The 27,807-nt window shown below is 32.1% G+C and overlaps 1 protein-coding gene and 1 long non-coding RNA gene across 9 annotated transcripts in view; one reads left to right on the top strand and one right to left on the bottom strand.

Annotated features, from left to right (window-relative positions):
• The window catches only part of LOC136030506 (uncharacterized), a 182,056-nt gene extending 156,513 nt beyond the window's left edge, over nt 1–25,543 (top strand). For 2 of the 8 annotated variants that reach the window (XR_010618314.1, XM_065709526.1), the window contains exons 3-4: nt 3,465–3,732; nt 25,259–25,543. Coding sequence is in view for 2 of the 8 variants with exons in the window: in XM_065709526.1 (XP_065565598.1) it covers nt 3,465–3,541 (77 nt within the window). In the remaining 6 variants the exon portion in view is untranslated. Of the gene's footprint in view, nt 1–3,464; nt 3,733–5,427; nt 5,713–10,693; nt 11,225–19,539; nt 19,725–25,258 lie in introns of those variants that run through there. The other 6 variants (XR_010618307.1, XR_010618309.1, XR_010618312.1 and 3 more) reach the window with 6 other exon arrangements.
• Nucleotides 15,569–16,448, bottom strand: LOC136030508 (uncharacterized). The gene is made up of 2 exons (XR_010618319.1): nt 15,819–16,448; nt 15,569–15,784 (listed from the first exon to the last, which is right to left on the bottom strand). It is a non-coding gene; the product is annotated as an uncharacterized LOC136030508 (long non-coding RNA).
• Nucleotides 25,544–27,807: the final 2,264 nt, after the last annotated feature.

The raw sequence follows: 27,807 nt of genomic DNA, 5'->3' as shown, positions 1-27,807 counted from the left end.
TTTTTAGATTTTTTTCAACTTAGTAGAAAAAAAATTATACCTTTAAAAGTAGCAAGACCCCCAGAGCCCATGGGAAATGGCTTTAAGATACGAAATTTGCCCATTGCCTGTGTATGGTATTTATTATTGAGATTTATTCACACATTTTCGAAGGAGATATTTTGTGCTCGGGGGTTAGTTTCCGCGGAAAGAGTATTCCATGGGGAGCAAAAAAAAATTTATTTGCCTTACTTTCGCTTTGTCAACTCAATTTTACAAGTGCATATGTTGTGGGGGAATGATTCGGGAAAATTTTTAGCGGGAAATTTCCAGAGATTTCCAGAGTGACATAAAGAGAAAGGAGATTTCCAGAGTGACCTAAAAAACGATTAGAAATTTAAGGCTATTTAAAATCAAAGTTTGCTAAATACAATTTTTTAGGCTAAACCATCCGCAAGAAATTTTGCGTAAGTGGGGGATAAGGTTTTACATGGAATAGGGTTATTATTTTATGTGGAATGAACTTCCCACGGAGGAGTGTTCTGTGAGGGTATGGAATTTTTCATGGAGGGTAAGCCACATTTACCTGCATTGTTTGAAAAACGATCAGAAATTTTAAAAAATCTAGCTTTTTTCAGCTGATAGTAAGGAGTAACATTAAATTTCAAAACCAACAGAAAGTGTTCCATATATGAAGAAACACCTCCCCTCCTCAATTTTTGTTCGTTTTGATTTTGACTGTTGCTGCTTCTTTTCACTTGAAAAAACTGTTTTTTATTTGATAAACTGAGCGTAATGAGCTGCATTAAAATTTAATTTAGCTGAAAAGCATTTCATATATTAGGAGGGCTATCCCCTCCCTTATTCCATTTTTTTAGTGCTTTTAAAAACCTTCAGATACTAATTAAATGACTTTTGAGTTTCAAAGTAGTTCTTAAGGAATTGGAAGAAAAAGTCAATCTTTTGCGCAAAGAGGGAGCTGGATATTCTCCAATTACTTTTGACTATTAAAAGGGGCACTAGTCTTTAAAATTTCCAATTGAACGAAGCCCTTTCAAAGTTTCTACGACAGCTCCTTCTTTATGAAGTTCCCTGGTCCTACAAAAAAAAAAAAAAAAAAAAAAAAAAAAAAAAAAAAAAAAAAAAAAAAAAAAAAACAAATCGCTCATTACTTAGGCAGCACTATTGGGCTTCCTATGATTATCGACTTTGGATGCGTTTTTGTGACTCATGAGCAGCCAGGCAAAAATGGGTAAGAATGGTGGCCTCATTGTTCCCTCTCTTTAAGGGATTAATATGGAAGATGAAGGCCAGGGGACCTAAAATTCCTCAACGACACACCCCAAAAATAAAATTCTTTACGACATTCCCTTATGACTTTTTTGGTAAAAATTAATAAAAAAAAATTATCCAAAAAATGTATTGTTTTTTTTAAAGTAAAGGGCTTCATAAAACCAAAATAAAGACAAATTATCTTCAAAGTAAAAACACTATGCAATCTAAAAGAAAAAAAAAGATTTAAATATTTCTACCCACAAAAAGGCTATATTAATAAAAAACAAACAGAAATGGATATAAAAACTTTTTTCACAAAGCAAGCTTGTCAAAGAAGAGTAAAGAGCTCCATTAAGCTAAAATGAGTAAAAAAGAAATTGAATAGTTTCTTAAGCATAAACTGCCATAAATAAAGAAATAAATTAAACCCAATACTAACTAATATTACAAAAAATAACCGATTCAAAGTCAAAACGGGCAAAAATTCACAGGAGTAGGCCTGACAACCCCCACGCCTTCTCAGACCAGAACATAATCAGACTTAAACAAAATACATTTTAAATATTTTCACGTTTTTACTTTAACAAATAAGGAAGTGTCAAGACTTTAATAAATAAATATCAAAATTTATTTGTATATAAAACTGACAATCTATGTTTAAATCGCAAATTATTATCTGGTCTTGAGAAGACATGGGGGCTGCTAGCCTTACTCCTTTTAAACACAAAACTAGACAATATCTAGTCTCTGCTAGGTTCGAGTAGGCTGAAATGTAATACCGAGTCTCTTTAATAAACCAAATAACATTAATATTAAAATTATAATATTATAATTTAAAATAATTAGGAGAAGTTTTGCAACTTGAAAAAGGTCAATATGATCATTAAAACTGAAGGTTCAGAGCTCATCAGCTTGGCTAAATAACTTATACCATATTATATATAGGTTTTAGCGTAAAGTTTTCCAAATTTTATTTATAGTATTAGAGGTAAAAAGGAATCACCGAGTACATAATGTGCTTGTGAGTCAGTATAATATGTATGTACATTTAATTTATGGTTATTCAGGCCTTCCTCTCTTTAGATATCTGGTGAGAGTTTTCTCTTTGGCTCTAAAGTCGATAGGATGGGATCCTGCTGTAGACCTTATTGTATCAGTTTTAGCAGATAAAAAAGACGCTGGAAATTAAATCCATAGAAGTTCTTTGAACAGATCATGACCTTTTTACAATTTTTTTTTCAGTGCTGACAACCATACAGGTATTGCCTATAATATGGTGGATTCAATAGCAGCTTTATATAACTCTCTTATGACAAATGGATTAAGACCCAAAGTGGTTATGGTGGCACATAAAAATTTGATTGAATATTGTCTGATGCCTTTTACTTTACTTTCAACATGTTCATTCCAAAGTAATTTCCTCTCCAAAATTCAGCCCAAGTATCTTATTTTATCACTTATTGGTATATTGCGACTTAAAAACTGAAGATTAATTTGTTAAATTTCTCTTTCCTCCATAACGATGATAGCTTCACATTTATTAACATCAGGTTTCAATTTATTTTTATCTGCCGATTTTCTAATAGCATAAATACCTTTTTTATATTTAGGATCTAGGGAATTCGTATCTTTAGAAGACATTTTTACACAAATACCATCAGCATACGCTTGTATTGTGCACCCTGTAGGAAACTGAACGAGGCTAATCGTCCACATTAATAGGCCTTAAAAAGAAGAGAGTATGCTTCCTTGTGGGCACGATTTTTGAAGAATACAAGTTACATTATTAGCTTTATCACTATAAGAAATTCAAAAGACCCGTTAGGCACTGGAGCCTGAACTTGAAGGAGGTTGAAGGAGCACCTTCTCTCCTTTATAGTCATGATTTTATTGGCTCAGGTCATTTAGTTTTCTTCGTTTCAAAGATAATTTCCAAGTTTTAGCACTTTTGGTCTTTGCCCGAATTCGTAGAACTCAATCCACCAGCAGCAGGGACACATTGAGGGGGCATTGCACTAATACTTTTAATATACTAATACTAATATATATATATATATATATATATATATATATATATATATATATATATATATATATATATATATATATATATATATATATATATATATATATATATATATATATATATAAAAATAATTTTTGAAGACAGAATTATTGGTAAATGACAATTATTTTATAGACTTTTTTAGGGAAGGAAATCCCTTCCAAAATGTTTCGCACCCAATACACAGAGAAGCAACTAATTGAGCTTGAAGCGGAGTTTTAGAAGAATATTTACATCAGTAAAAATTGAAGAATTGAAGAACCGGAAATCAATTTAAATCAACAATGCTATTCCAACAGCAATTCGTTTCCCGAGCAGCCCAACCAGCAGTTTCCTCTTCTGGTCCCCAGATTTCAAAGAAGCAGGATCCCAGATTCTTTGGAATATTAAATAAAAAAAAGTTTTTGTAACTTGTAAGTTTCTTTTATTTGGATCGACATTAAAACTTAAAACAAACAGAAATTACTCCGTATATGAAAGGGACTGTTCCCTCTTCAATACCTCGCTCTTTGCGCTATAGTTTGACTCTTTCTCTCAACTCTACTTTTTAAAACAGTAAAAAATTTAGCGTAAAGAGCGGGGCGTTGAAGAGGGAGCAGCCCCTTTCAAATACAAAGTGATTTCTGCTCTTTTTAAGTTTTAATGTCGCGTCTTACTTTCAGTTTAAAAAAAACTCGTTTTTTTGTTTAACTTTTGAACGTTTTTGAGTTAATGCATGTTTTGATTTTGGCTTCCCACAGATGAATAATTAAAACAAAATTTGCATATTTTTTTTTTTTTTTGGCTAAATGGCTTTCTCATAGTTTTGATCGAAAAATTTTGAGAAAAAAGGAGGGGGGAAGAGGCCTAGTTGCCCTCTAATTTTTTGGTTACTTAGGAAAGCAACTCGAACTTTTAATTTTTTACGAACATTTTTATTAGTAAAAGATATACGTAACTTACGAATTAGCTTTTGTAACGAACTTCTGTATTCGTATATTTTTAATATGTATATGAAGGGGCTTACCCCCTTATCAGTACCTCGCTCTTTGCACTAAAGCTCAAATTTTGTCCCAATTCCTTAAGAATGACCCCTGAATCACAAAGGTCGTAGAATAAGTAGTTGAAATTACTAAAAATACTTTAGCGTAAAGAGCTAGGTATTAGGAGGAGCTGAACCCCTCATATGCGTAATAATTTCCGTTCGTTTTAAGCTTTAATGCTACTCCTTACTTCCAGTTGTAAAAAATTTTTTCATTTTTTTTTTGATAATGCTAGAAAATCCTGCACTCCGTTCATGGAAATTTTCTTCCCCCATGACATATTCCTCCAAGGAAAGATCCTCCAACATAGCCCCCCCCCCAATAAAAAAATAACTGATGGTTTGATTTTCACTGAGGTGTTATTTACTTTTTTTGGAGGGGAGGCCTCCCCTTTAGAAAATCACGCAAATTTTCTCATGTTTGCAGTTTTTGAAGGGTAATATGAATCTTATATATTTGGAATTACCATTAAAAGAATATTCGTAATTATTTTGATATATTTATTGGTGTCCAAATTTCATTTTTTAGAAGTGCAGTTACTATTGGGCCGAGTTAAAGTTTGTTGTCATTCACCGTTTGATAATTGTACTGGCTCAATATATACGAATATTTCATGAAAGTTACGCATTATATTCGATTCACCTAAACCAAAGACATTTTACTAGGCTTAAGATGTAGGCTATATAGTAATAAAACTAACACTTTTAATTAATATTGTATACGGAATAAGTATATACGGGTAACATTATTTTCTCATGAAATATATTCAACTATCACTTTAAAGGAAATTTTAATATTTACAGTATTGATGTTGCAGTAGGGAGTAGCAAAATCCACATTCCTCCCCCCCCCCGAGAAAAAAGAGATATTGCTTTGCTGGAGCCTGACTTCCAATCAATCCACTCAGCCCACTTGCTGTGCTCGGCAGCTTGGGCCTTCGGTTCCTGTATAATTTTATTTCTTTTTGAATCCTCAGTTGTTTTTTTTTCCATTTTAATCTTTAGTACAAGTATTTCTTTTTCCTACAGTTTGTTAAGTTTCAAGGGTTTTTTTTTATTTCTGTTTTTTTTTTTTTTTTTTTTTTAGGAACAAGAGATACATTCCCGTGGTCTATTGACTGCTTGTATCGCGTGATTTGAGTTATAGATGGCGCTACTTAAACACAATCATTGGATATAACAGTATAGACTGCTTGGAGCTTAAACCAGGAAATTTATCGCAGATGTACAAACAAAAATAACAGAATTGCAATTTTCCGTTGAAAAAGACATGAAATAAAAATAGTACTTAATGTTCACTTCACAAGAACGAGAATCAGTTTACCAACTACTTTTTGTAGACATTTTTTATATTAAATTCATTGTAAATTTGTTCAAGTCTTCTCCTTTAGAATCAGAGCCATTCAGTAATATAATATTAAATGAAGCCTACCTATACACAGATTTTATTCTTTGCTATAGACCTCTACTACGTGTTCTCTCCTAAAAATTAACTTCCACATGCTAATATTTTAACCCATACCGACAAACTGTGGTATAGCAAACATGACTGAAGAACAAAATGTTTCCGGGTTCAGGACAATAAACTGACATAATTTATACATTTTATACTGAACTGAAGTCACTGAATTTAGTTAGGCGTTATAATACACACTTTTTTTCATATTGAAATCCTTTAAAAAGAAAAAGATAACTAAAACCTTAAAAATCCTGTTTTTATATTGAATTCGATGTAAATTTGTTTGAGTCGTCTCTTTTAGAAGCAGAGCCTTTTTGAAATATAATATTAAATGAAGCCTACTTATACATAGAGTTTATTCTTCTCAAAAATCCTCTATTACGTGATCTCCTAAAAATAAACATTCACAAGCTAATATTTTGAGGTTTTGAGGCCATGTTTAGAACTAAAATCGAAAAAAATAGAAAAATAAAAATAGAAAAATAAAAATAGAAAAAATTCGCCCAAAGATGAAAGTTTGTGTTCATGTCATGCAAAGAATGGTGGATAATTGTACCCAAAATCAGCTTGAGAAATTCCTCTTGGTATAGAAATTTAGGAATAAACATCATTTAAGGCACAAGCATTAATTGTAAGAGTTAGAAACTTTCCCTTTAATGAGGTTCCCTCATTAAATGAGTATTAGTAGGTACATATTGCGTTTTGGTCAGTTGAACATCCCACCCATGATGCCCCAGAATTTTCATCCTTTTACGGCAAGCCGTTCCAAAAATATTACTGAAACGCCCACTCACTGCATATTCATTTCCTAAATAAAAAAAAAAAAATAACTCATTGATATGGCTTAAAATTCTAGTCTAATAACAGGAATTGCATTTTCAGAACTTAAACCAGAGAAAAAGAAACTGATAACTTAAATTTCAGGTAAATTGCTGTTGGTGTAATTGAATGGAGCTTCCAGAATATCTCCTCTATGCTCCAGATTCAGGTAAATGTTGTTTTGCCAAAATTTCACGAGGCGTATTTCTAAGACCTAAAAATCAGAAGAGGATTAACAAGGAATTCTTTCAAACAACTTGTGTTGGCAGAGTGTGTTTCGACTTAGTTCCAAAGACTCTAGGAAGGAAAAATTGCTACTCAAAGAGTCAAAATTAAAAATTAGTTAAATCTTGATAGATTCATCTGGATCTGGACATAGGATTTATATTTTTGATCCTAGGTGCAGATGATCCTTTAAGCCACAGAAAATGAGCCTTGCTCCCGTTTTTCATATTTACCCATATCAACAAAATTTGAAATGGCAAACTCATTTGAAAAGCAAAGTATTTCCTGATTCAGAATGAAAAACTGGCATAATTTCATACATTTTATACTGAATTGAAGCCACTTATATAAATTCTATAAATTCTAATATAAATTCTAACAAAAATATATTCGTAAACTAGTAAATAGTAGACTGCCTGGCTTGGGCCTTGTATTAATACTTTTTGGATTTTATTTTAATAGGAGTTTCCTTTGGTCTTATTTTTTATAGCTTTGTTTGTATTTGTTTTTCATTTTTTTATTTAAGCCTGTATTTATATATATATATATATATATATATATATATATATATATATATATATATATATATATATATATATATATATATATATATATATGTTTTGTTCCCGTTGATAAAAGCATCTGGATGTGATGTGAAGCCAAAATGTTCAAGCTTTTATTATTATTTTTCTACTAAAAAGTTTTTTTTTTAATTTTTAATTATTCACCGTCTTTAAAAATGTACTTTTTATTAATCGATTTTCGTTTCAAATATATACAATAAACCACTATAAATATAAACACCGAACAGTTTCAGCTAGGGTCGTATAAACAGTTGCTAAGCCAAATATGCTTAAGATGAAAGTAGGGACAAATCCTAAAATTATGCAATTCTAGGTCAAGGTTTATTGTCTGGTCAAGAAGCCCCATGGGCATAAGTTTGGGCATCAGTATACCTATTTATGCACAATTATGAGAAGGACGAGAAAAAGGCTGGGTTCATCCTGAACAAGACCGTATCCAGGGAGGAGACTAGAGGGTTTTAACCCCCTATAAATTGTCTGCCCAATTTGTTATGCTTTTTTGTGGTTTTTTATGACCCCCCTCCCAAAAAAAGGTCCTTGTGTAAAGCATCCACCGAAATAAAAATCCTGGATACGGCCCTGTTCCTGAAATTGGATAATTTTAAGCCACATCAAAGACCATGAACTTCCTACTTCAGTAACAATCCTTATCCTTTCGTGTATATTGCTTGGGTTATGGCACAGAAAGGAAATTAGAGCCGTATGACAGATTTAGTGATGAGATTGGAGGTTATAAGCAAGACGTGTGAAGGGGCATGCTACCATATATCAATATATATTTTAGATAACTTCGAAGACCACACTGCCTTTCCATGACGAAAGTAAAACAGTTCAAAATAGGGATGATACCTTTTTATTGACAGTGAAATATAAAATTATTTAACTGGATATTTCGAACACACATACAGTGTTCATCATCAGCAGTAAAACTTGTTTTTACTGCTTTTAAAAAACCTTTTAGTTTTACTGCTGATGATGAACACTGTATGTGTGTTCGAAATATCCAGTTAAATAATTTTATATTTAACTTATATTTAACTTATATTTTTTCTTCCTCATATACATTTAGTATGTATTGTAGGATTCAGGGTATTATTTATGGTTTTTTAGTGCTCTATTATTGTGTTGTATGGCCCATAACAAGCAAAGCTTCTTGGGTTTTTAACTTTTACGCCTTTTTTTTATTAATTTATTTATTAATACCAAATACAGTAAGCTTTCAAGCTTGTCGCAATAAACATAATAAATAGAAGTTATGACAAAACTGACAACATAATACACACATACAAATCAATGAAAATAACGACTACAACAAACACTGACAAATAATACTATAAATTATTTAAAAGTATGATTTACTTTGAAAATTTGTTTGTGCTAGTTTTGTTTTGAATCTGTTTATGTCATCTGTTAGAAATGTTTTAGGTGGAAGGTCATTCCATGGCTTCCCCACCCTGCTGTAAAATGAGTGTTGACCTCTTTTTTTTTTGCTGTGTTATTTTTTTATTTTGTTTATTTCCCTCAAAAAATGAGGAATACGCTACAATATACTATAAAGAAAAAAACAACTGATAACACTTACAATCAAAACCTATCAAATATTGATCCAACACTTAAGAAAAAAAAAAAAAAAAAAAAACACTTTCTAAATAGATTAGCCTATAAATCATGAAGAGCCAGAACTGTTACTAAAAAACGGAAATACATTGTGGCCTAAAAGGATAATTTTCGCCCTATCTTAAATGTTTTATATTTTTTTTCTTTATACAGACTACAGGATCCTTCACATTAAGCTTTAAAACAATCTCAGTGTTAATAAAAGAAAGGGGGAAACCAAGTAAAAATTTACAAAATTTAAAATACTTTAATGGGCAAAAGATCAGAAGGTCTGAAATTTCGGAAGAGGAGGGACGGGAACAATACGTGAGGCAGAGCAACAGCGCTATAGATACGACCAAGGACGTCCCGACGGTAAAGACCCCGAAAACGAATTAAAAGACCAAATGCCTTGCGTAGTTTCATCTGAACATGGTGAACCAGGACTGGTTTGAAATCTCTTTTCAAAGCAGCATAAGGTAATCCCAAATAAGTGACTATTGGCGACGACTGAAAAATAACACCATTGCCGCAATCGAGAGTATTAACCTCTGACATTAACCTCTAAACAATTTACAACAAAAAATTGACATTTTTCAAAACTGAAAAAAAATTCTTCATCAGTCCTACGCTTTTAAACTTTTACGCTTTTACGCCTTTTTTATTTATTTATTTATTAATACCAAATACGGTAAGCTTTCAAGCTTGTCGGAATAAACATAATAAATAGAAGTTATGACAAAACTGACAACATAATACACACATACAAATCAATGAAAACAACGACTACAACAAACACTGACAAATAATACTATAAACTATTTAAAAAAATGATTTACTTTGAAAATTTGTTTCTGCTAGTTTTGTTTCGAATCTGTTTATGTCAACTGTTAGAAATGTTTTAGGTGGAAGGTCATTCCATGGCTTCCCCACCCTGCTGTAAAATGAGTGTTGACCTCTTTTTTTTTGCTGTGTTATTCTTCATCAGTCCTACGCTTTTAAACTTTTATGCTTTTACGCCTTTTTTATTTATTTATTTATTAATACCAAATACGGTAAGCTTTCAAGCTTGTCGCAATAAACATAATAAATAGAAGTTTTGACAAAACTGACAACATAATACACACATACAAATCAATAAAAATAACGACTACAACAAACACTGACAAATAATACTATAAATTATTTAAAAAATGATTTACTTTGAAAATTTGTTTGTGCTAGTTTTGTTTTGAATCTGTTTATGTCATCTGTTAGAAATGTTTTAGGTGGAAGGTCATTCCATGGCTTCCCCACTCTGCTGTAAAATGAGTGTTGACCTTTTACCACCTTTCAGCACAGCTTTCACCTTAGCTGATTTTTGAACTGACCTGAACTGAGTTTTTTGGGTCAAAGTCATTTGGGAAAAAGCATAGACGTCAACAGCTTTAGTATCGGCTTGTCCAATTAGTATCGAGTTTTAAATTGTTATTTTAAAAATTATATAAATATTATTCTAGAATGGTACCAAGGTTCAATTTTATTTTATGTGAGGTTTAGAAATTGCAAACAATGCAGCGATCATTGTCTGAACATGATCTCTAAATATTTCAGTTTTCTTTGATCTACTGATAGTGCCTACGTGGGAGGAGACCAAAGACCTAATCACACTCCCACAATTCTTTATTTATATTATTTAGCCATTTTTTTAACGCAATGTATATATTTGTTAATATGGGTGATTTTTAGAAAATTGATATTTGTCCCCTCCCCATAAATAGTCTTTCGTAATAATTGTCTCCGCAAATAAGTCTTTCGTATGCATTGGCTTTTTGTATACACTGCAAAAGCCCTGTAAGTATCTAGTGGTGTCCTTTCAATTTTTCGGTTTGAAAACAAATTTGTAATATATCTAGTTATATAAAAATTAGTTCGTACTGTGGCTGCTACTTAATTTTTGAGACTTGACACGTTTTTATGTCACACAATCAAGTTCAAAAACAGAATCGTAGGAGTTGTTTTTGGAGACTGTATTCTAGATATATGTTTAATGTCGTTTTTTTTTTCATTCCTTGGGAGGTGGGGTTATGCTAACAGTTAAAGAATCAGCTGAAATTTTGATTTTTTTTTTCAGTGAATGGGCCTGTGACAATTGCGGACGAAAATATTCTTGGAAACAAACATAGAAAGTATTGGTGGCTGCCTAGCCTTAGATGTATACCGTGAGATACTTTTTTTTTATATATTTTATTTATTGGCTTTTTAATGTACCAGAACTAAAAATCTACCGCCCTTACTTTTGATATTCTTGGGTTTTGAAACTAGCTAGCTGCTACTGTGGGCTTTAATCCGAAGGAGTACCAAACCAGGATACCAAAGGTCAACTTTCCTGAGAGCCCTATGGATGTTCTCATTAAACTTTTAGCCAATAAATCACTCACTTAATTCACAAGCATAAGAGGAAAAAAAATTGCAAAGGTTTCAAGAGGAAAAAAATGTTAATACCACGGATAGGAGGTTCAAACCCGGTAAACTCTTCCCTCTGGATATGACCTTGCTCATGGATGTTCCCTGGTAAATTCTTGCATTGCATCACTTACTCAATTCATTGGTGTAGAAGAAAAAACAAAACAAAATCATAGCTTCATGGAAAAATAACAAAGACAGGGGTTTTAATTCGAATAAAGCAAACCAAAATCCCGACTGTATAATTGATAAGGCGCCTTCAGCTTCAAGAAGAAGATACAACTGAAATGTAATTTACAAAAATCCTAAAAGCTGTTCGAATCGTGCGGTAGTAGCTAAAACGATAGTGCCCTGACTTTGGATGTCTTTGAGTTTTGAAAAAAGCTAGCCGCTACTATGGGCTTCAATCCGAAGGAGAACCAAACCAGGATGTCAAAGAAAAACTTTCCCGAGATCCCCATGCATGTTCTCATTAAGCTTTCGGATAATAAATCACTCACTCAATTCACAAGCCTAAGGGGAAAAGAAATTTTTTTGCAAAGGTTTTAAGAGAGAAAAAAAATTAATACCACGGATAGAAGGTTCAAACCTGGTAAACTCCTCCTCCTGGATATGACCTTCCCAGGAAAATATTTGCAATACATCACTCTCTTAGTTCACAGGTATAGAAGAAAAGAAAAAAAAATCATAGCTTCATCGGGAAATAATAAAAATAACCAGGACAAGGGTTTTAATGCGAATACAGCAAAGCAAAGTACAGCTTGTATAATCGATAAGGCGCGTTCAACTTCAAGAAGAAGATATAGCTAAAATTTAAATTACAAAAATCATAAAAGTTGTCATAACTCGTATAGTTTTGTAAGGTTTTACTAAAATGGTAAAAGATAGGCAAATTCCTGTCTCTTGATACTCTGTCCTCGGCAGAATCTAGCAAGTTTGTCTTCCTATTTTAATTTTATTTAATAAGACCATTCCTAAATGACCATTACGCAAAAAAACGGGTTGTAAATTAAATATGAGCGCATATTCAGGGGCAGTGTAAAAGTCTAAACTAGATTACTAAGTCTTAATTGAGGTTTAATCAAATTTCTGATGACTTGGCTTTGTTAAACAAGAAACGATATACATAAATCTGACAACAAAGGAGACAGGGAGGCAACTTTTATGCTCCTTTAACAATAGAGAAAAAAAAATCTACCTTGTTACCTTTGGTTCAATTTTGTTTATAAATTCAATGTCACTTCACTCTGTTATTTTCTATACAAGTTGCTTTATATCTGATTATTAGCCTTTGGCCACCAAATGAACCAAACACTTATTTTATAAAGAACCAAGATCAAAATAGTATTTATGTGGATACAGAGAATAAATTAATGTGGATGATAGTTTTTGTTAAGCAAGAGAAAATGGAAATTCTTTTTTCATAAATTTTTTATTAATAAATAAAATAAAGATTTTAATGGAAAATATTTCTGCCATATAATTGCAGTGTTAAAAAAAAGGCGAATATTAGTTTTGTCAGTGTAACAATAATGGCTTTTTTACTAAATTGAATTAGTAAGTTGTCATAACTCTAAGGCAATTAGTATTCTGATTAAAGTTATCTTTTACAACGGTATCTTAAGTTCTATCGCCTGAAGGCAAGTGAATATATTTCTCTTTAAAGCGATTGCAAGCAGACTAAAAGCTTCATTAAAGCGACATTTAAATTTTTCATTAAAGAGAATTTTGTAAATAGTTTTTAAGGACACCGTGTTTCGCCTTATGACTTGAAAATCAAGGTCAAATTCAGGATTTATTTAAAGCGAGGATAAGGCGAGGATTGTTTGAGGCGTTTGAGGATGTTTGATTGTTTGAGGATGTTTTGTGTATGAATGTTCACAAATGAAAGAAATATTTTTGGTGCTTTATCAAGGGAAAAGAGAATTTTCTGCGCTATTTTTCTTCGCGCTATTTAAAAAAAAAAAATCGACGAGAAATTTAATGAAAAAGCAATTTTTTAACTTCAAGGAAGGATCAAACCTAAAACTAACAGAAATTATGACGCATATGAGGGGGTTAATCCCCTGCTCAATACTTTGCTCTTTACGCTAAAGTATTTTTTAGTAATTACAAAAGAGCTATTTATTCTAATTAAACGGCCTTTTTGATTCAGGGGCCATTCTTAAGAGAATTGGGACAAAATTCAAACTATAGTGTAAAGAACAAGGTCTTGACTAGGGGATGAACCCCCTCATGTAGGAAATCAAATTTACGTATATAGACGTCTGTTACATAAGTTAATTTGTAGATTACGTGTATTTATTAGTAATAAGAAACGTCCATGAATAATAGAAGTTCTAGTGGTTTTCCTAAGTAGCCAAAAAATTGGAGGCCAACTAGGCCCCCTCTCCGCCCTTTTTTCTCAAAAGCCTCAGGTTTCAACTTTGAGAAAGCCAGTAAACTATAAAAAAGCATACAAAAAGGAGCAACATTAAAAACTAAATATAACAGAAATTATTAGGTATATGAGGGGGTTCGCCTCCTCCTCAATACCCCGCTCTTTACGCTAAAGTTTTTTTAGTAATTTCAAAAGAGGCATTTATTCTAATTAAACGGCCTTTGTGATTCAGTGGTCATTCTTAATGAATTGGAACAAAATTTGGACTTAAAGCCAGATATTGACGAAAGGACAAACCCCCGAATTTGCGTAATAGAACTTTATGAAAATAAAAGTTACGTAAATTAATTTGTATTTTGCATTTAATTATTACTAATAAAACGTTTGTAAATAAAATTAAAAGTTCTAGCGGCCTTTTCGAGTAACAAAAAGATTTGAGGGCAACTAGGCCCCTCCCCAACCCTTTTTTTTTTTTTATCAAAATCGTCCGATTAATATTTTGAAAAAGCCATTTAGCTAAAAACATTAAAATTATTATGCAAATTGTTGTTTTAATTATTGAATTTTACTGTTGATGATGAACACTGTATATGTGTTCGAAATATCCAGTTAAATAATTTTATATCGGTTCACTGTCAAATAAAAGGTTTCATCCCTATTTTGAACTGTTTTACTTTAATTATTCATGTACAGTGAATCAAAATCAAAACCTGCATTAATTCAAAAACGTTCAGAAATTGAACAAAAAAAAGTTTTTTTAATTGAAAGTAAGGAATGACATAAAACTTAAAACGAAAAGAAATTTTTTGGTATATGAAACTATTCTGTATATATATATATATATATATATATATATATATATATATATATATATATATATATATATATATATATATATATATATATATATATATATATATATATATTTATATATATATATATATATATATATATATATATATATATATATATATATATATATATATATATATTTATATATATATATATATATATATTTATATATATATATATATATATATATTATATATATATATATATATATTTATATATATATATATATATATATATATATATATATATATATATATATATATATATATATATATATATTTATATATATATATATATATATATATATATATATATATATATATATATATATATATATATATATATATATATATAATGGCAGAATTGGTCAAAAACACAAATCTTGTCAAAAATGTAAAACATATGTACCAAGAAGGTAATGACTTTCTTTTTCATTTATACTTTTTTAATCTATTTTCAATTTCCCTTTTTTTAACAGTTGGTAGGTAGCAAACTGTATTAAGGATGACCAGGCTCAATAGTAACTAAAACACTCAAAAGCAGAATTTTTTATACCAATATATACAACAAAAGAATTTTGATTTTATGCTGATTTAATATATATATATATATATGTATATATATATTTATATATATATACTAGCTGTTGGGGTGGCGCTTCGCGCCACCCCAACACCTAGTTGGTGGGGCGCTTCGCACCCCCCAAGCCCCCCCGCGCGCGTAAGTCGTTACGCGCCATATTAGTTACGCGCCATTGTAGTTGTGTCCCTGTGTCCCACCTGTGAATAGAGATAGATATAAATATATGTTTTTAACTACGTAAAACATGCGAATATACAACATTCTTCGCTGTCCCATTGTCTGTGCATATAAAGAGATTGTCAGGTTTACTGACTCTTGAACATGCAACATATAATTGTCCATGGGAAAAACAATCCGTATTCAGATCTATACCTCATTATTCTAATGATGTGTCCCTGTGTCCCGGTCGTCATTTATATTCCCTGTGTCCCGGTCGTCATTTGTGTCCCGGTGTCCCAGTTTGTAATTTCTCTTTGAGTGTCCCGGTCGTCATTTATATTCCCTGTGTCCCGGTGTCCCGGTCATCATTTGTGTACCGGTGTCCCGGTCTGTAATTTCTATTCGAACAATCCCTGTGTCCCGGTCGTCATTTATATATCCCGCCTGTGCCCCCGGCGTCCCCGTTGTAGTTGTGTCCCGGTCGTCATTTATATTCCCTGTGTCCCGGTCGTGATTTGTGTCCGGGTGTCCCAGTCTGTAATTTCTCTTTGAGGTTCCCGGTCGTCACTTATGTTCCCTCTGTCTCGGTCGTCATTTGTGTCCCGGTCTGTAATTTCTCTTTGAGTGTTTTTTCTTTTTAGTTTTTTTTTAGTTTTTTACCTTTTTTCTTTTTTCAGTTTTCTTTTTCTTCTTTATTTTTCAGCGTCACTATGAAGTACATATCGACGAACCTTTGTTTTTTAAACTTAAATCTGGTAGGCATTGATGACCTTATCCAAGTCAAAATCCCAAACCCAATCATCATCGCTATCATTTTCAGTTTTGATATGTTTGACTCTCGCTGTCCAGGTGGATTTTCATCTAACTGCGCGGTTTTGCGTTCAAATACCGTTAATGATGTCACCGTCATAGCAAAAATGACGACAACTAACTTCATGACGTCAGCCGACACAGAAACATGACGTCACCTGATCCACAGACAGACAGACAGACAACTTATTTTTATATATATAGATATATATATATATATATATATATATATATATATATATATATATATATATATATATATATATATATATATATATATATATATATATATATAGTTCCGTCAAGTTTAGTCTTACCCATCAAAAGTTACGATCCTGCGAAAATTGGCCTTATTTTTCAAAAAAGGGGAAAAAATCCTCTAAAAGTCATAGAATCTTATTGAAAATTGCACTATCAGATTTGGCGTATCAGACTTGGCGTATCAGATTTGGCGTATCGTACTACTGTAGAGGTTTCAAGCTCATATCTACAAAAATGTGGAATTTTGTGTTTTTTGCCAGAAGAAAATCACTGGTGCGTGCTTATTTGTTTATTTGTTCTTTTTCCCCCAGGGGTGATCATACCGACCCAGTGGTCTTAGAATTTCACTAGAGGGCTCACTTTAGCGGAGATTAAAAGTTCCAGTGCCCTTTTTAAGTGACTAAAAAAATTGAGGGAAACTAGGCTTGCTCCCACGCTCGTTTCCCCCAAAGTCACCGATCAACATTTTGAGATTGCTATTTCGTTCAGCATAGTCGAAAAGGCTAGTAACTATATCCTTGAGCACGACTTAATCCTCCATAGTCTCCAAGGAAAGGGCTGCTAGTCATGAATTCCCTCCATTGTTTACAGATAGTAATAGTTATTGAGAAGTATACTGACGTTTTCGGGGGGGATTTTTCTAGTGGCAGGAGGCGGGGATTGTTGGTTATTTGAGAGTATCTTTCCATAGAGGAATTAATTTTGGAAAAAGAGAATTTCCATGAATTTTTTTTTCAGTTTTATTTAAAAAAAACAACGAGAAATTAAATAAAAATACAATTTTTTTAACTTAAAGTAAGTAGCAGCATTAAAACTTAAAACTAATAGAAATTATTTAGTATATGATTGCCTCCTCAATACCTTGGTCTTTACGCTAAAGTATTTTTAGTAATTTCAGAAGAGCTATTTATTCTAAATAAACAGCCTTTGTGTTTAACGGGCCATTCATAAAGAAATGGTACAAAATTCAAACAATAGTGTAAAGAATGAGGTTTTAACAAGGGGATGAACCCCCTCATATACGTAATAAAATATATGAATATAGAAGTTTATTATGTAAGCTATTTTGTAAGTCACGTGCATTTATTAGTAATAAAAACGCTCGTCAATAAAATCAAACGTTCTAGTGGGCTTTTTAAGCAGCCAAAAAAGTTGAAGGGCACCGAGGCCCCCTCCCCGCCCCATTTTTGTAAGAGGCAGAATCAGAAGCATTGACTCATGGAAATGTAGGAATATGAAGTTTTTCTTGCATTTTTTTCATTGAAAGTTTAATTTTGTAAATCTAAGTGATAGTTTTTTTTTTATATTCTTCTGTTCTTTTTCAAACTAAAATAACAAAAATAAATTGTATTTTTCTACAATCTAAAAATTCTGTTTACATACCAGAACAGTTTTTTCCAGATATAAAAGTTGTTGTCATTATACTTACTTTAAACCCCTCCTCTATTTGTCAAATGAAATCTAGTAAATTTAAACATTCATAAATGTCTGTAAAATATCAAAATCAATTTTTGTGAATTTTTGTAGGGCTTTCCTATGCGGGTATAAATTTTAATTGTAAGTCTGGCCCAAAAAAAAAACAACAAAATGATTGTGTAGCACGCTAGTAAAGTTTATGGACGTAGAATGAGCGATGACGACGAAAAGACCTTGATAGAATTAAAAAAGGTCGAAAAAGAGGACAAAGAAACCACGCCCTCTGGTCGGAGATAGAATTCTTAGCAATCAAATAAAAAAATATTTTTTCATCTGAAAGTAAGGAACCAAATTAAAACTTAAAACAAACAGTAATTACATCATATATGAGGGGGTTTGCCTCTTGTTCAATGCCTCGTTCTTCGAGCTAAAGTGTTTTGATAATTTTTAAGAAGTTTTATACTCCATCAAAACGGCCATTGTGTTTCAAATGTAATTCTTTAATAATTGGGACACAAAGTCAAACTTTAGCGTAAAGAGCAAAGTTTTGAAAGGGGGTTAACCACCCTCATATACAAAATAACTTTTTTTCGTTGTAAGTTTTAATGTTGTTCCTCACTTTTAGTTGAAAAGTGTTATTTTAAATTCAATCTTTTCTCTTCAAATACTGCCGAAAAATCTGGCTTTCCTACTTCTAAAATGTCTTCCCTACGCAAAAAATCTATCAAAGTAAAGTTTGTTCGACTTAAATTAATCCCCTCTCTCCACTGGAAAATTCTCCCTGGACAATTCGATCCTCGCTGAAAATTTCCCATGAAAATTTCTTACGGACGATTCCACCTAACAATTTCTCTTTAGTATACTTTCATTGAAAAAAGACATTAATTTCTAGTGGTTTTTAAGTAATTTCAGATATCCCCCTCTGTAAAATTTGTTTTCTGGAAATCTCCTCACCTCCAATGGAAAGTATCTCCCACAGAAATTTTCCCCATCGAAAATTTCCTAAGCGGGAAATTCCCCCCTCCCATAGGAAAACCTACAATCCCAACACCACTGAAATTTTTTCCTGCAACATCTGCACATCTTAAATTTAGTCGGCAAAGACAAAGTTTTTTTTTCGCGTTTGTGCTTCTGGATTCGCTTCTTAAAGGATTATGGCAAAAATCTTGCTATAGCATCAAGACCTAGGTTTGACGAAATCACTCCCCACCTCATTGTCATAATAATTCTGCTCGTTTTAAGTTTAATCTTATTCCTTACTTTCAAGAAAATTTTGTGTGGATGGAACTTTTCTCAGAGGAGTTTACGGTGAGAGTAGGAAATTTTTTCATGGAGGGTGTGCCACATTTCCTGCCTATTAATGGTGGGACTAACATGGTCCCAGAAGTCACACGATCACCCAAGCATGGTATTGCCAGCCGTTAAAAAAGCCATGAAAAAAGTGTGTCACGCATGTCAAGCGTAAAATTGAACAATTTAAAGGTCTTTTACCGAAACAAATACAGACACAACGCTGTAAAAATAGGCTACCTTAATGGAATTTGGTCCGATTATAATGTAATTCGTGTATAAGAGTACCTACTTACCAATGACAATTTTGCTCTGTTCCAGGCCTTTCCGCGCAAATTGGTTTACATACATAAAGCCAAAAAACAATTTACGCGTGGAAGACTTAGTGGTGGCACTACTTTTATAGTTGACAATCACATCTCCTGTAAGCTGTACGAGTTATTTAATGACTACACCACGAAAGGTATTCGTCTCTTCTGCAAGTTTACCAGAAAGAGCAAAATTAGGTTTTTCCTTTTCTTTTGCCGCTTTTTTCTTATCATTCTTTCTTTCGTATTCTTGAGCTTCATTTCCACTATCCCATTTTGTACGTTCAGGACTTAAAGGCTCTTTTTTTATACTAATGCCGCTTGGTATGTCTTGTTGTCTTTCATGACTTCGCCTACTATAGGGTCTTACGCTATTTCTATCGTATTTACGGTCACCTCTTTCATGTTCCATTTTTCCTCTTTGCTTCTTCTCGACAAGAGATACGACACTTTCTTTCTTCTTTTTTGTATGTTTCTAAAAAAAATAATGGTTAACTAGAAAAAAGGAGAATAAAATACAGAATGTACTATATTGATCATAACTCAGAAATAACCTGAGTTCGAACTCGATTCTTTTAAATTTGTCACACTATGTGTAAAAGATGTCTCTAATAAAATTATAATGCCCAAGCCAAACGATAGTTAACTAACCGATAAAAAAAAAAAAAAAAATTGTGGATGATCTGGGTTTTCCCTTGATTCTAATGTCACACTTTTGTTCAAGAGGCGGAAAACTGAAAAGGCATGAATTGGCTTGAAAATTCTATATTAACCCTAATTTATTCTTAAGTATATTCTTCAAAAACTGTGTGTTTATATCTTTTGGTAGATTAACCATACAAAAAGTTTCCCCCTTTTCTGATTGTGAAAAATCTACCTTTGATCTCCACTCTGATTGGTCAATCACACAGTCGTGCTTGAAAGTTGAACGTAGCCCAACTTACCAAACTACGCACAGGATATAATTATTGGCATTGTGGTCTGGAGTAGTCTGTTTTTATCCACAATTTTGACTAGACTATGGCTTGGGCACAACTTTCGGTAATAAGAGTTTTAGTAAGACTACATCCTTTCCTTGACTAACAAAGAAGAGTTCACTAGTAAAACAAAGCTCAATAACAATTAAACGAAAGCCCCTGAACGAGAAAACATGTATCGACACTCTATAAAGGCATAAGAACTTCCCCAAAAAATTTAAGGCTCCAGTGCCTAACGGGTCTTTTGAATTTCTTATAGTGATAAAGCTAATAATGTAACTTGTATTCTTCAAAAATCGTGCCCACAAGGAAGCATACTCTCTTCTTTTTAAGGCCTATTAATGAGAACGATTAGCCTCGTTCAGTTTCCTACAGGGTGCACAATACAAGCGTATGCTGATGGTATTTGTGTAAAAATGTCTTCTAAAGATACGAATTCCTTAGATCCTAAATATAAAAAAGGTATTTACGCTATTAGAAAATCGGCAGATAAAAATAAATTGAAACCTGATGTTAAAAAATGTGAAGCTATCATCGTTATGGAGGAAAGAGAAATTTAACAAATTAATCTTCAGTTTTTAAGTCGCAATATACCAATAAGTGATAAAATAAGATACTTGGGCTGAATTTTGGAGAGGAAATTACTTTGGAATGAACATGTTGAAAGTAAAGTAAAAGTCGTCAGACAATATTCAATCAAATTGTTATGTGCCACCATAACCACTTTGGGTCTTAATCCATTTGTCATAAGAGAGTTATATAAAGCTGCTATTGAATCCACCATATTATAGGCAATACCTGTATGGTTGTCAGCACTGAAAAAAAATTGTAAAAAGGTCATGATCTGTTCAAAGAACTTCTATGGATTTAATTTCCAGCGTCTTTTTTATCTGCTAAAACTGATACAATAAGGTCTACAGCAGGATCCCATCCTATCGACTTTAGAGCCAAAGAGAAAACTATCACCAGATATCTAAAGAGAGGAAGGCCTGAATAACCTAGCCTGAATAACCATAAATTAAATGTACATACATATTATACTGACTCAAAAGCACATTATGTACTCGGTGATTCCTTTTCACCTCTAATACTAAAAATAAAATTTGGAAAACTTTACGCTAAAACCTTTATATTATATGGTATAAGTTATTCAGCCAAGCTGATAAGCCCTGAACCTTCAGTTTTTAATGATCATATTGACCTTCTTCAAGTTGCAAAACTTCTCCTAATTATTTTAAATTATAATATTATAATTTTAATATTAATGTTATTTGGTTTATTAAAGAGACTCGGTATTACATTTCAGCCTACTCGAACCTAGCAGAGACTAGAAATTGTCTAGTTTTGTGTTTAAAAGGAGTAAGGCTAGCAGCCCCCATGTCTTCTCAAGACCAGATAATAATTTGCGATTTAAACATGGATTGTCAGTTTTATATACAAATAAATTCTGATATTTATTTATTAAAGTCTTAACACTTCCTTATTTGTTAAAGTAAAAACGTGAAAATATTTAAAATGTATTTTGTTTAAGTCTGATTATGTTCTGGTCTGAGAAGGCGTGGGGGTTGTCAGGCCTACTCCTGTGAATTGTTGCCCGTTTTGACTTTGAATCGGTTATTTTTTGTAATATTAGTTAGTATTGGGTTTAATTTATTTATTTATTTGTGGCAGTTTATGCTTAAGAAATTATTCAATTTCTTTTTTACTCATTTTAGCTTAATGGAGCTCTTTACTCTTCTTTGACAAGCTTGCTTTGTGAAAAAAGTTTTTAAAATCCATTTCTGTTTGTTTTTTATTAATATAGCCTTTTTGTGGGTAGAAATATTTAAATCTTTTTTTTCTTTTAGATTGCATAGTTTTTTTTACTTTGAAGATAATTTGTCTTTATTTTGGTTTTATGAAGCCCTTTACTTTAAAAAAACAACATATTTTTTGGATAATTTTTTTTTATTAATTTTTACCAAAAAAGTCCTACGTGAATGTCGTAAAGAATTTTATTTTTTGGGGTATGTCGTTGAGGAATTTTGGGTCCCCTGGCCTTCATCTTCCATATTAATCCCTTAAAGAGAGGGAATAATGAGGCCACCATTCTCACCCATTTTTGCCTGGCTGCTCATGAGTCACAAAAACGCATCCAAAGTCGATAATCATAGGCAGCCCAATAGTGCTGCCTAAGTAATGAGCGATGTGTTTTTTTTTTTTTTTTTTTTTTTTTTTTTTTTTTTTTTTTTTTTTTTTTTTTTGTAGGACCAGGGAACTTCATAAAGAAGGATCTGTCGTAGAAACTTTGAAAGGGGCTCGTTCAATCGGAAATTTTAAAGACTAGTCCCCCTTTTAATAGTCAAAAGTAATTGGAGAATATCCAGCCCCCTCTTTGCGCAAAAGATTGACTTTTTCTTCCAATTCCTTAAGAACTACTTTGAAACTCAAAAGTAATTTCATTAGTATCTGAAGGTTTTTAAATGTACTAAAAAATGGAATAAGGGAGGGGGTAGCCCTCCTAATATATGAAATGCTTTTCAGTTATATTAAATTTTAATGCAGCTCATTACGCTCAGTTTATCAAATAAAAAACAGTTTTTTCAAGTGAAAAGAAGCAGCAACAGTCAAAATCAAAACGAACAAAAATTGAGGAGGGGAGGTGTTTCTTCATATATGGAATACTTTCTGTTGGTTTCGAAATTTATTGTTACTCCTTACTTTCAGCTGAAAAAAGCTAGATTTTTTAAAATTTCTGATCGTTTTTCAAACAATGCAGGTAAATGTGGCTTACCCTTCATGAAAAATTCCATACCCTCACAGAACACTCCTCCGTGGGAAGTTCATTCCACATAAAATAATAACCCTATTCCATGACAAACCTTATCCCCCACTTATGTAAAATTTCTTGCGGATGGTTTAGCCTAAAAAATTGTATTTAGCAAACTTTGATTTTAAATAGCCTTAAATTTCTAATCGTTTTTTAGGTCACTCTGGAAATCTCCTTTCTCTTTATGTCACTCTGGAAATCTCTGGAAATTTCCCGCTAAAAATTTTCCCGAATCATTCCCCCACAACATATGCACTTGTAAAATTGAGTTGACAAAGCGAAAGTAAGGCAAATAAAATTTTTTTTTGCTCCCCATGGAATACTCTTTCCGCGGAAACTAACCCCCGAGCACAAAATATCCCCTTCGAAAATGTGTGAATAAATCTCAATAATAAATACCATACACAGGCAATGGGCAAATTTCGTATCTTAAAGCCATTTCCCATGGGCTCTGGGGGTCTTGCTGGTTGCATGGGCTCTGGGGGTCGTGGTAACAGTTTGTTACCACGAACTGTTTGATTGAAGTGTCTCATTTTCTGAAAATTCCTACTTAATGCTCAAATCCAAGTTTCAGATGCTATCTTGCGACAATGCGCATGTATATAGAGTCTTTTGATTTAGTTTAAATTTTCGTTCAATATTTTTAATGTAGCACTATGTTTTTAGAAGTTGTAGCGGAGGCAGCAGAGTACAAATATTATCTTTTAGTATGCTCAGTCATTCCTGAGTTACGCCCTTTTGACAGCCCGTATACAAATAATATATTTTGACTTAGTTCAACACGTCCCTCAACCTTTTTTGAAAGACCAACCTGGATGCCCTTTATCTTTTTGGAAAGTAAAAGTCAAACAAACAACCCTCTCAGTAACATATACTATATGTAAATAGTAAACTAATAGCCAAACTTACAATCATTGTTCTGAGAGCTGTGGAGGGGGGTGGATGAAATCCCCAAAAGCGTAATTACCGGATATTTCATACGTTACAGGAACTTTGTTAATTTCCATTTGAACGAACCCTCTGTCTATCTTCTTGGACCATTGGATCAAAACCATCACCCCTAGGAACCCCCCCCCCCCCCCAGCAAAGTAAAAAATAAACACGCATCTGTGATTTTGTTCCTGGCACAAAATATAAGATCCTACATTTTTGGAGGTAGCGACCTGAAACAATTAGTGGATCTCTAATATGCTGAAACTGATGGTTTGATTTTCATTGAGGTGTTATTTACTTTTTTTTGGAAGGGAGGCCTCCCCTTTAGAAAATCACGCAAATTTTCTCATGTTTGTTGTTTTTGAAGGGTAATATGAATCTTATATATTTGGAATTACCATAAGAAGAATATTCGTAATTCTTTTGATATATTTATTGGTGTCCAAATTTCATTTTTAGAAGTGCAGTTACTATTGGGCCGAGTTAAAGTTTGTTGTCATTCACCGGTTGATAATTGTACTGGCTCAATATATACGAATATTTCATGAAAGTTACGCATTATATTCGATTCACCTAAACCAAAGACATTTTACTAGGCTTAAGATGTAGGCTATATAGTAATAAAACTAACACTTTTAATTAATATTGTATACGGAATAACTATATACGGGTAACATTATTTTCTCATGAAATATATTCAGCTATCTCTTTAAAGGAAATTTTAATATTTACAGTATTGATGGTGCAGTAGGGAGTAGCAAAATCCACATTCCTCCCCCCCCCCCGAGAAAAAAGAGATATTGCTTTGCTGGAGCCTGACTTCCAATCAATCCACTCAGCCCACTTGCTGTGCTCGGCAGCTTGGGCCTTCGGTTCCTGTATAATTTTATTTCTTTTTGAATCCTCAGTTGTTTTTTTTTCCATTTTAATCTTTAGTACAAGTATTTCTTTTTCCTACAGTTTGTTAAGTTTCAAGAGTTTTATTTTATTTCTGTTTTTTTTTTTTTTTTCAGGAACAAGAGATACGCTCCCGTGGTCTATTGACTGCTTGTATCGCGTGATTTGAGTTATAGATGGCGCTACTTAAACACAATCACTGGATATAACAGTATAGACTGCTTGGAGCTTAAACCAGGAAATTTATCGCAGATGTACAAACAAAAATAACAGAATTGCAATTTTCCGTTGAAAAAGACATGAAATAAAAATAGCACTTAATGTTCACTTCACAAGAACGAGAATCAGTTTACCAACTACTTTTTGTAGACATTTTTTATATTAAATTCATTGTAAATTTGTTCAAGTCTTCTCCTTTAGAATCAGAGCCATTCAGTAATGTAGTATTAAATGAAGCCTACCTATACATAGATTTTATTCTTTGCTATAGACATCTTCTACGTGTTATCTCCTAAAAATTAACTTCCACATGCTAATATTTTAACCCATACCGACAAACTGTGGTATGGCAAACATGACTGAAGAACAAAATGTTTCCGGGTTCAGGACAACAAACTGACATAATTTATACATTTTATACTGAACTGAAGTCACTGAATTTAGTTAGGCGTTATAATACACACTTTTTTTCATATTGAAATCCTTTAAAAAGAAAAAGATAACTAAAACCTTAAAAATCCTGTTTTTATATTGAATTCGATGTAAATTTGTTTGAGTCGTCTCTTTTAGAAGCAGAGCCTTTTTGAAATATAATATTAAATGAAGCCTACTTATACATAGAGTTTATTCTTCTCAAAAATCCTCTATTACGTGATCTCCTAAAAATAAACATTCACAAGCTAATATTTTGAGGTTTTGAGGCCATGTTTAGAACTAAAACCGAAAAAAAAAGAAAAAAAAAAGAAAAATAAAAATAGAAAAAAATCACCCAAAGATGAAAGTTTGTGTTCATGTCATGCAAAGAATGGTGGATAATTGTACCCAAAATCAGCTTGAGAAATTCCTCTTGGTATAGAAATTTAGGAATAAACATCATTTAAGGTACAAGCATTAATTGTAAGAGTTATAAACTTTCCCTTTAATGAGGTTCCCTCATTAAATGAGTATTAGTAGGTACATATTGCCTTTTGTTCAGTTGAACATCCCACCTATGATGCCCCATAATTTTCATCCTTTACGGTAAGCCGTTCCAAAAATATTACTGAAACGCCCACTCACTGCATATTCATTTCCTAAATTATAAAAAAAATAACTCATTGATATGGCTTAAAATTCTAATCTAATAACAGGAATTGCATTTTCAGAACTTAAGCCAGAGAAAAAGAAATTGTTAACTTAAATTTCAGATAAATTGCTGTTGGTGTAATTGAATGGAGCTTCCAGAATTTCTCCTCTATGCTCCAGATTCAGGTAAATGTTGTTTTGCCAAAATTTCACGAGGCGTATTTCTAAGACTTAGAAATCAGAAGAGGATTAACAAGGAATTCTTTCAAACAGCCTGTGTTGGCAGAGTGTGTTTCGACTTAGTTCCAAATATTTTCCAAATTTTTTTGCCTTGATACTGTTAGTTTTAACAGCAGCAATAGTATTAGTAGCATTAGAATTAATAGTAGTAGCCCTAGCTTTAGTGGCAGTAGTAGCTTTTGTATCATTTTATGCATAAGCATTAATTATGAGGGTTTTAAACTCTCCCTTTAATGAGGTTTCCTGAAGATCAGCTAGAATGCCATTTAAAAGACCGGGTTGAAAATTATGTTTTAAAAATTTCAAAACCATTCCGCCTAATGAATATTAGTTGTATGCACAATGTCTTTACTGAAATTATTTTAAACTGTCTTAACTGAGACAGACTGTTCTTGCTGCATAATTAAAGGAAGCATCAACAGTCTAATGCATCTGATTGGTTAATTGTTTTTGTAATGAAAGTAAAAACGGCATTTTAAATAGAAAACGTACATTAAAAAACAACATTAAAATAAAAACAAGGGCATTTATTATTTTTATTATGTTTTATTATTAAGTTTTATTTTTATAATTATTTTATATTTTTATTACTATTTATTATTTTTATTATGCAACAGCCTAATGCATCTGTTTTTGTTTTTTTTAATGAACGTATAAACGACAATTGAAATGTATAACGTACAAGATTATTGCTAATTATCCTAGATAGTGCCTCTCCTAATCTTCATTGCTAAGGCCTCAAACTACTTTTGATGTATTAATTACAATTTGCTTCTATTTAGGGTATTTGTAAATATTTTAATTATGTACTTATAAAAGCCTGTTCGTAGGATACGGAATCATGAAAAATTAGCATTTTACTGAAAGTAAAAAGACTCTAGGAAGGAAAAATTGCTACTCAAAGAGTCAAAATTAAAAATTAGTTAAATCTTGATAGATTCATCTGTATCTGGACACTGGATTTATATTTTTGATCCTAGCTCCAGATGATCCTTTAAGCCACAGAAAATGAACAGAAAATGAGCCTTGCTCCCGTTTTTCATATTTACCCATATCATCAAAATTTGAAATGGCAAACACATTTGAAAAGCAAAGTATTTCCTGATTCAGAATGACAAACTGGCATAATTTCATACATTTT

The sequence above is a fragment of the Artemia franciscana genome, chromosome 8 (genome assembly GCF_032884065.1).
Source record: "Artemia franciscana chromosome 8, ASM3288406v1, whole genome shotgun sequence".
Classification (NCBI taxonomy): domain Eukaryota; kingdom Metazoa; phylum Arthropoda; class Branchiopoda; order Anostraca; family Artemiidae; genus Artemia; species Artemia franciscana.
Note: the sequence above shows the minus strand (reverse complement) of the source record. Positions and strands in the feature narration are given on the sequence as shown.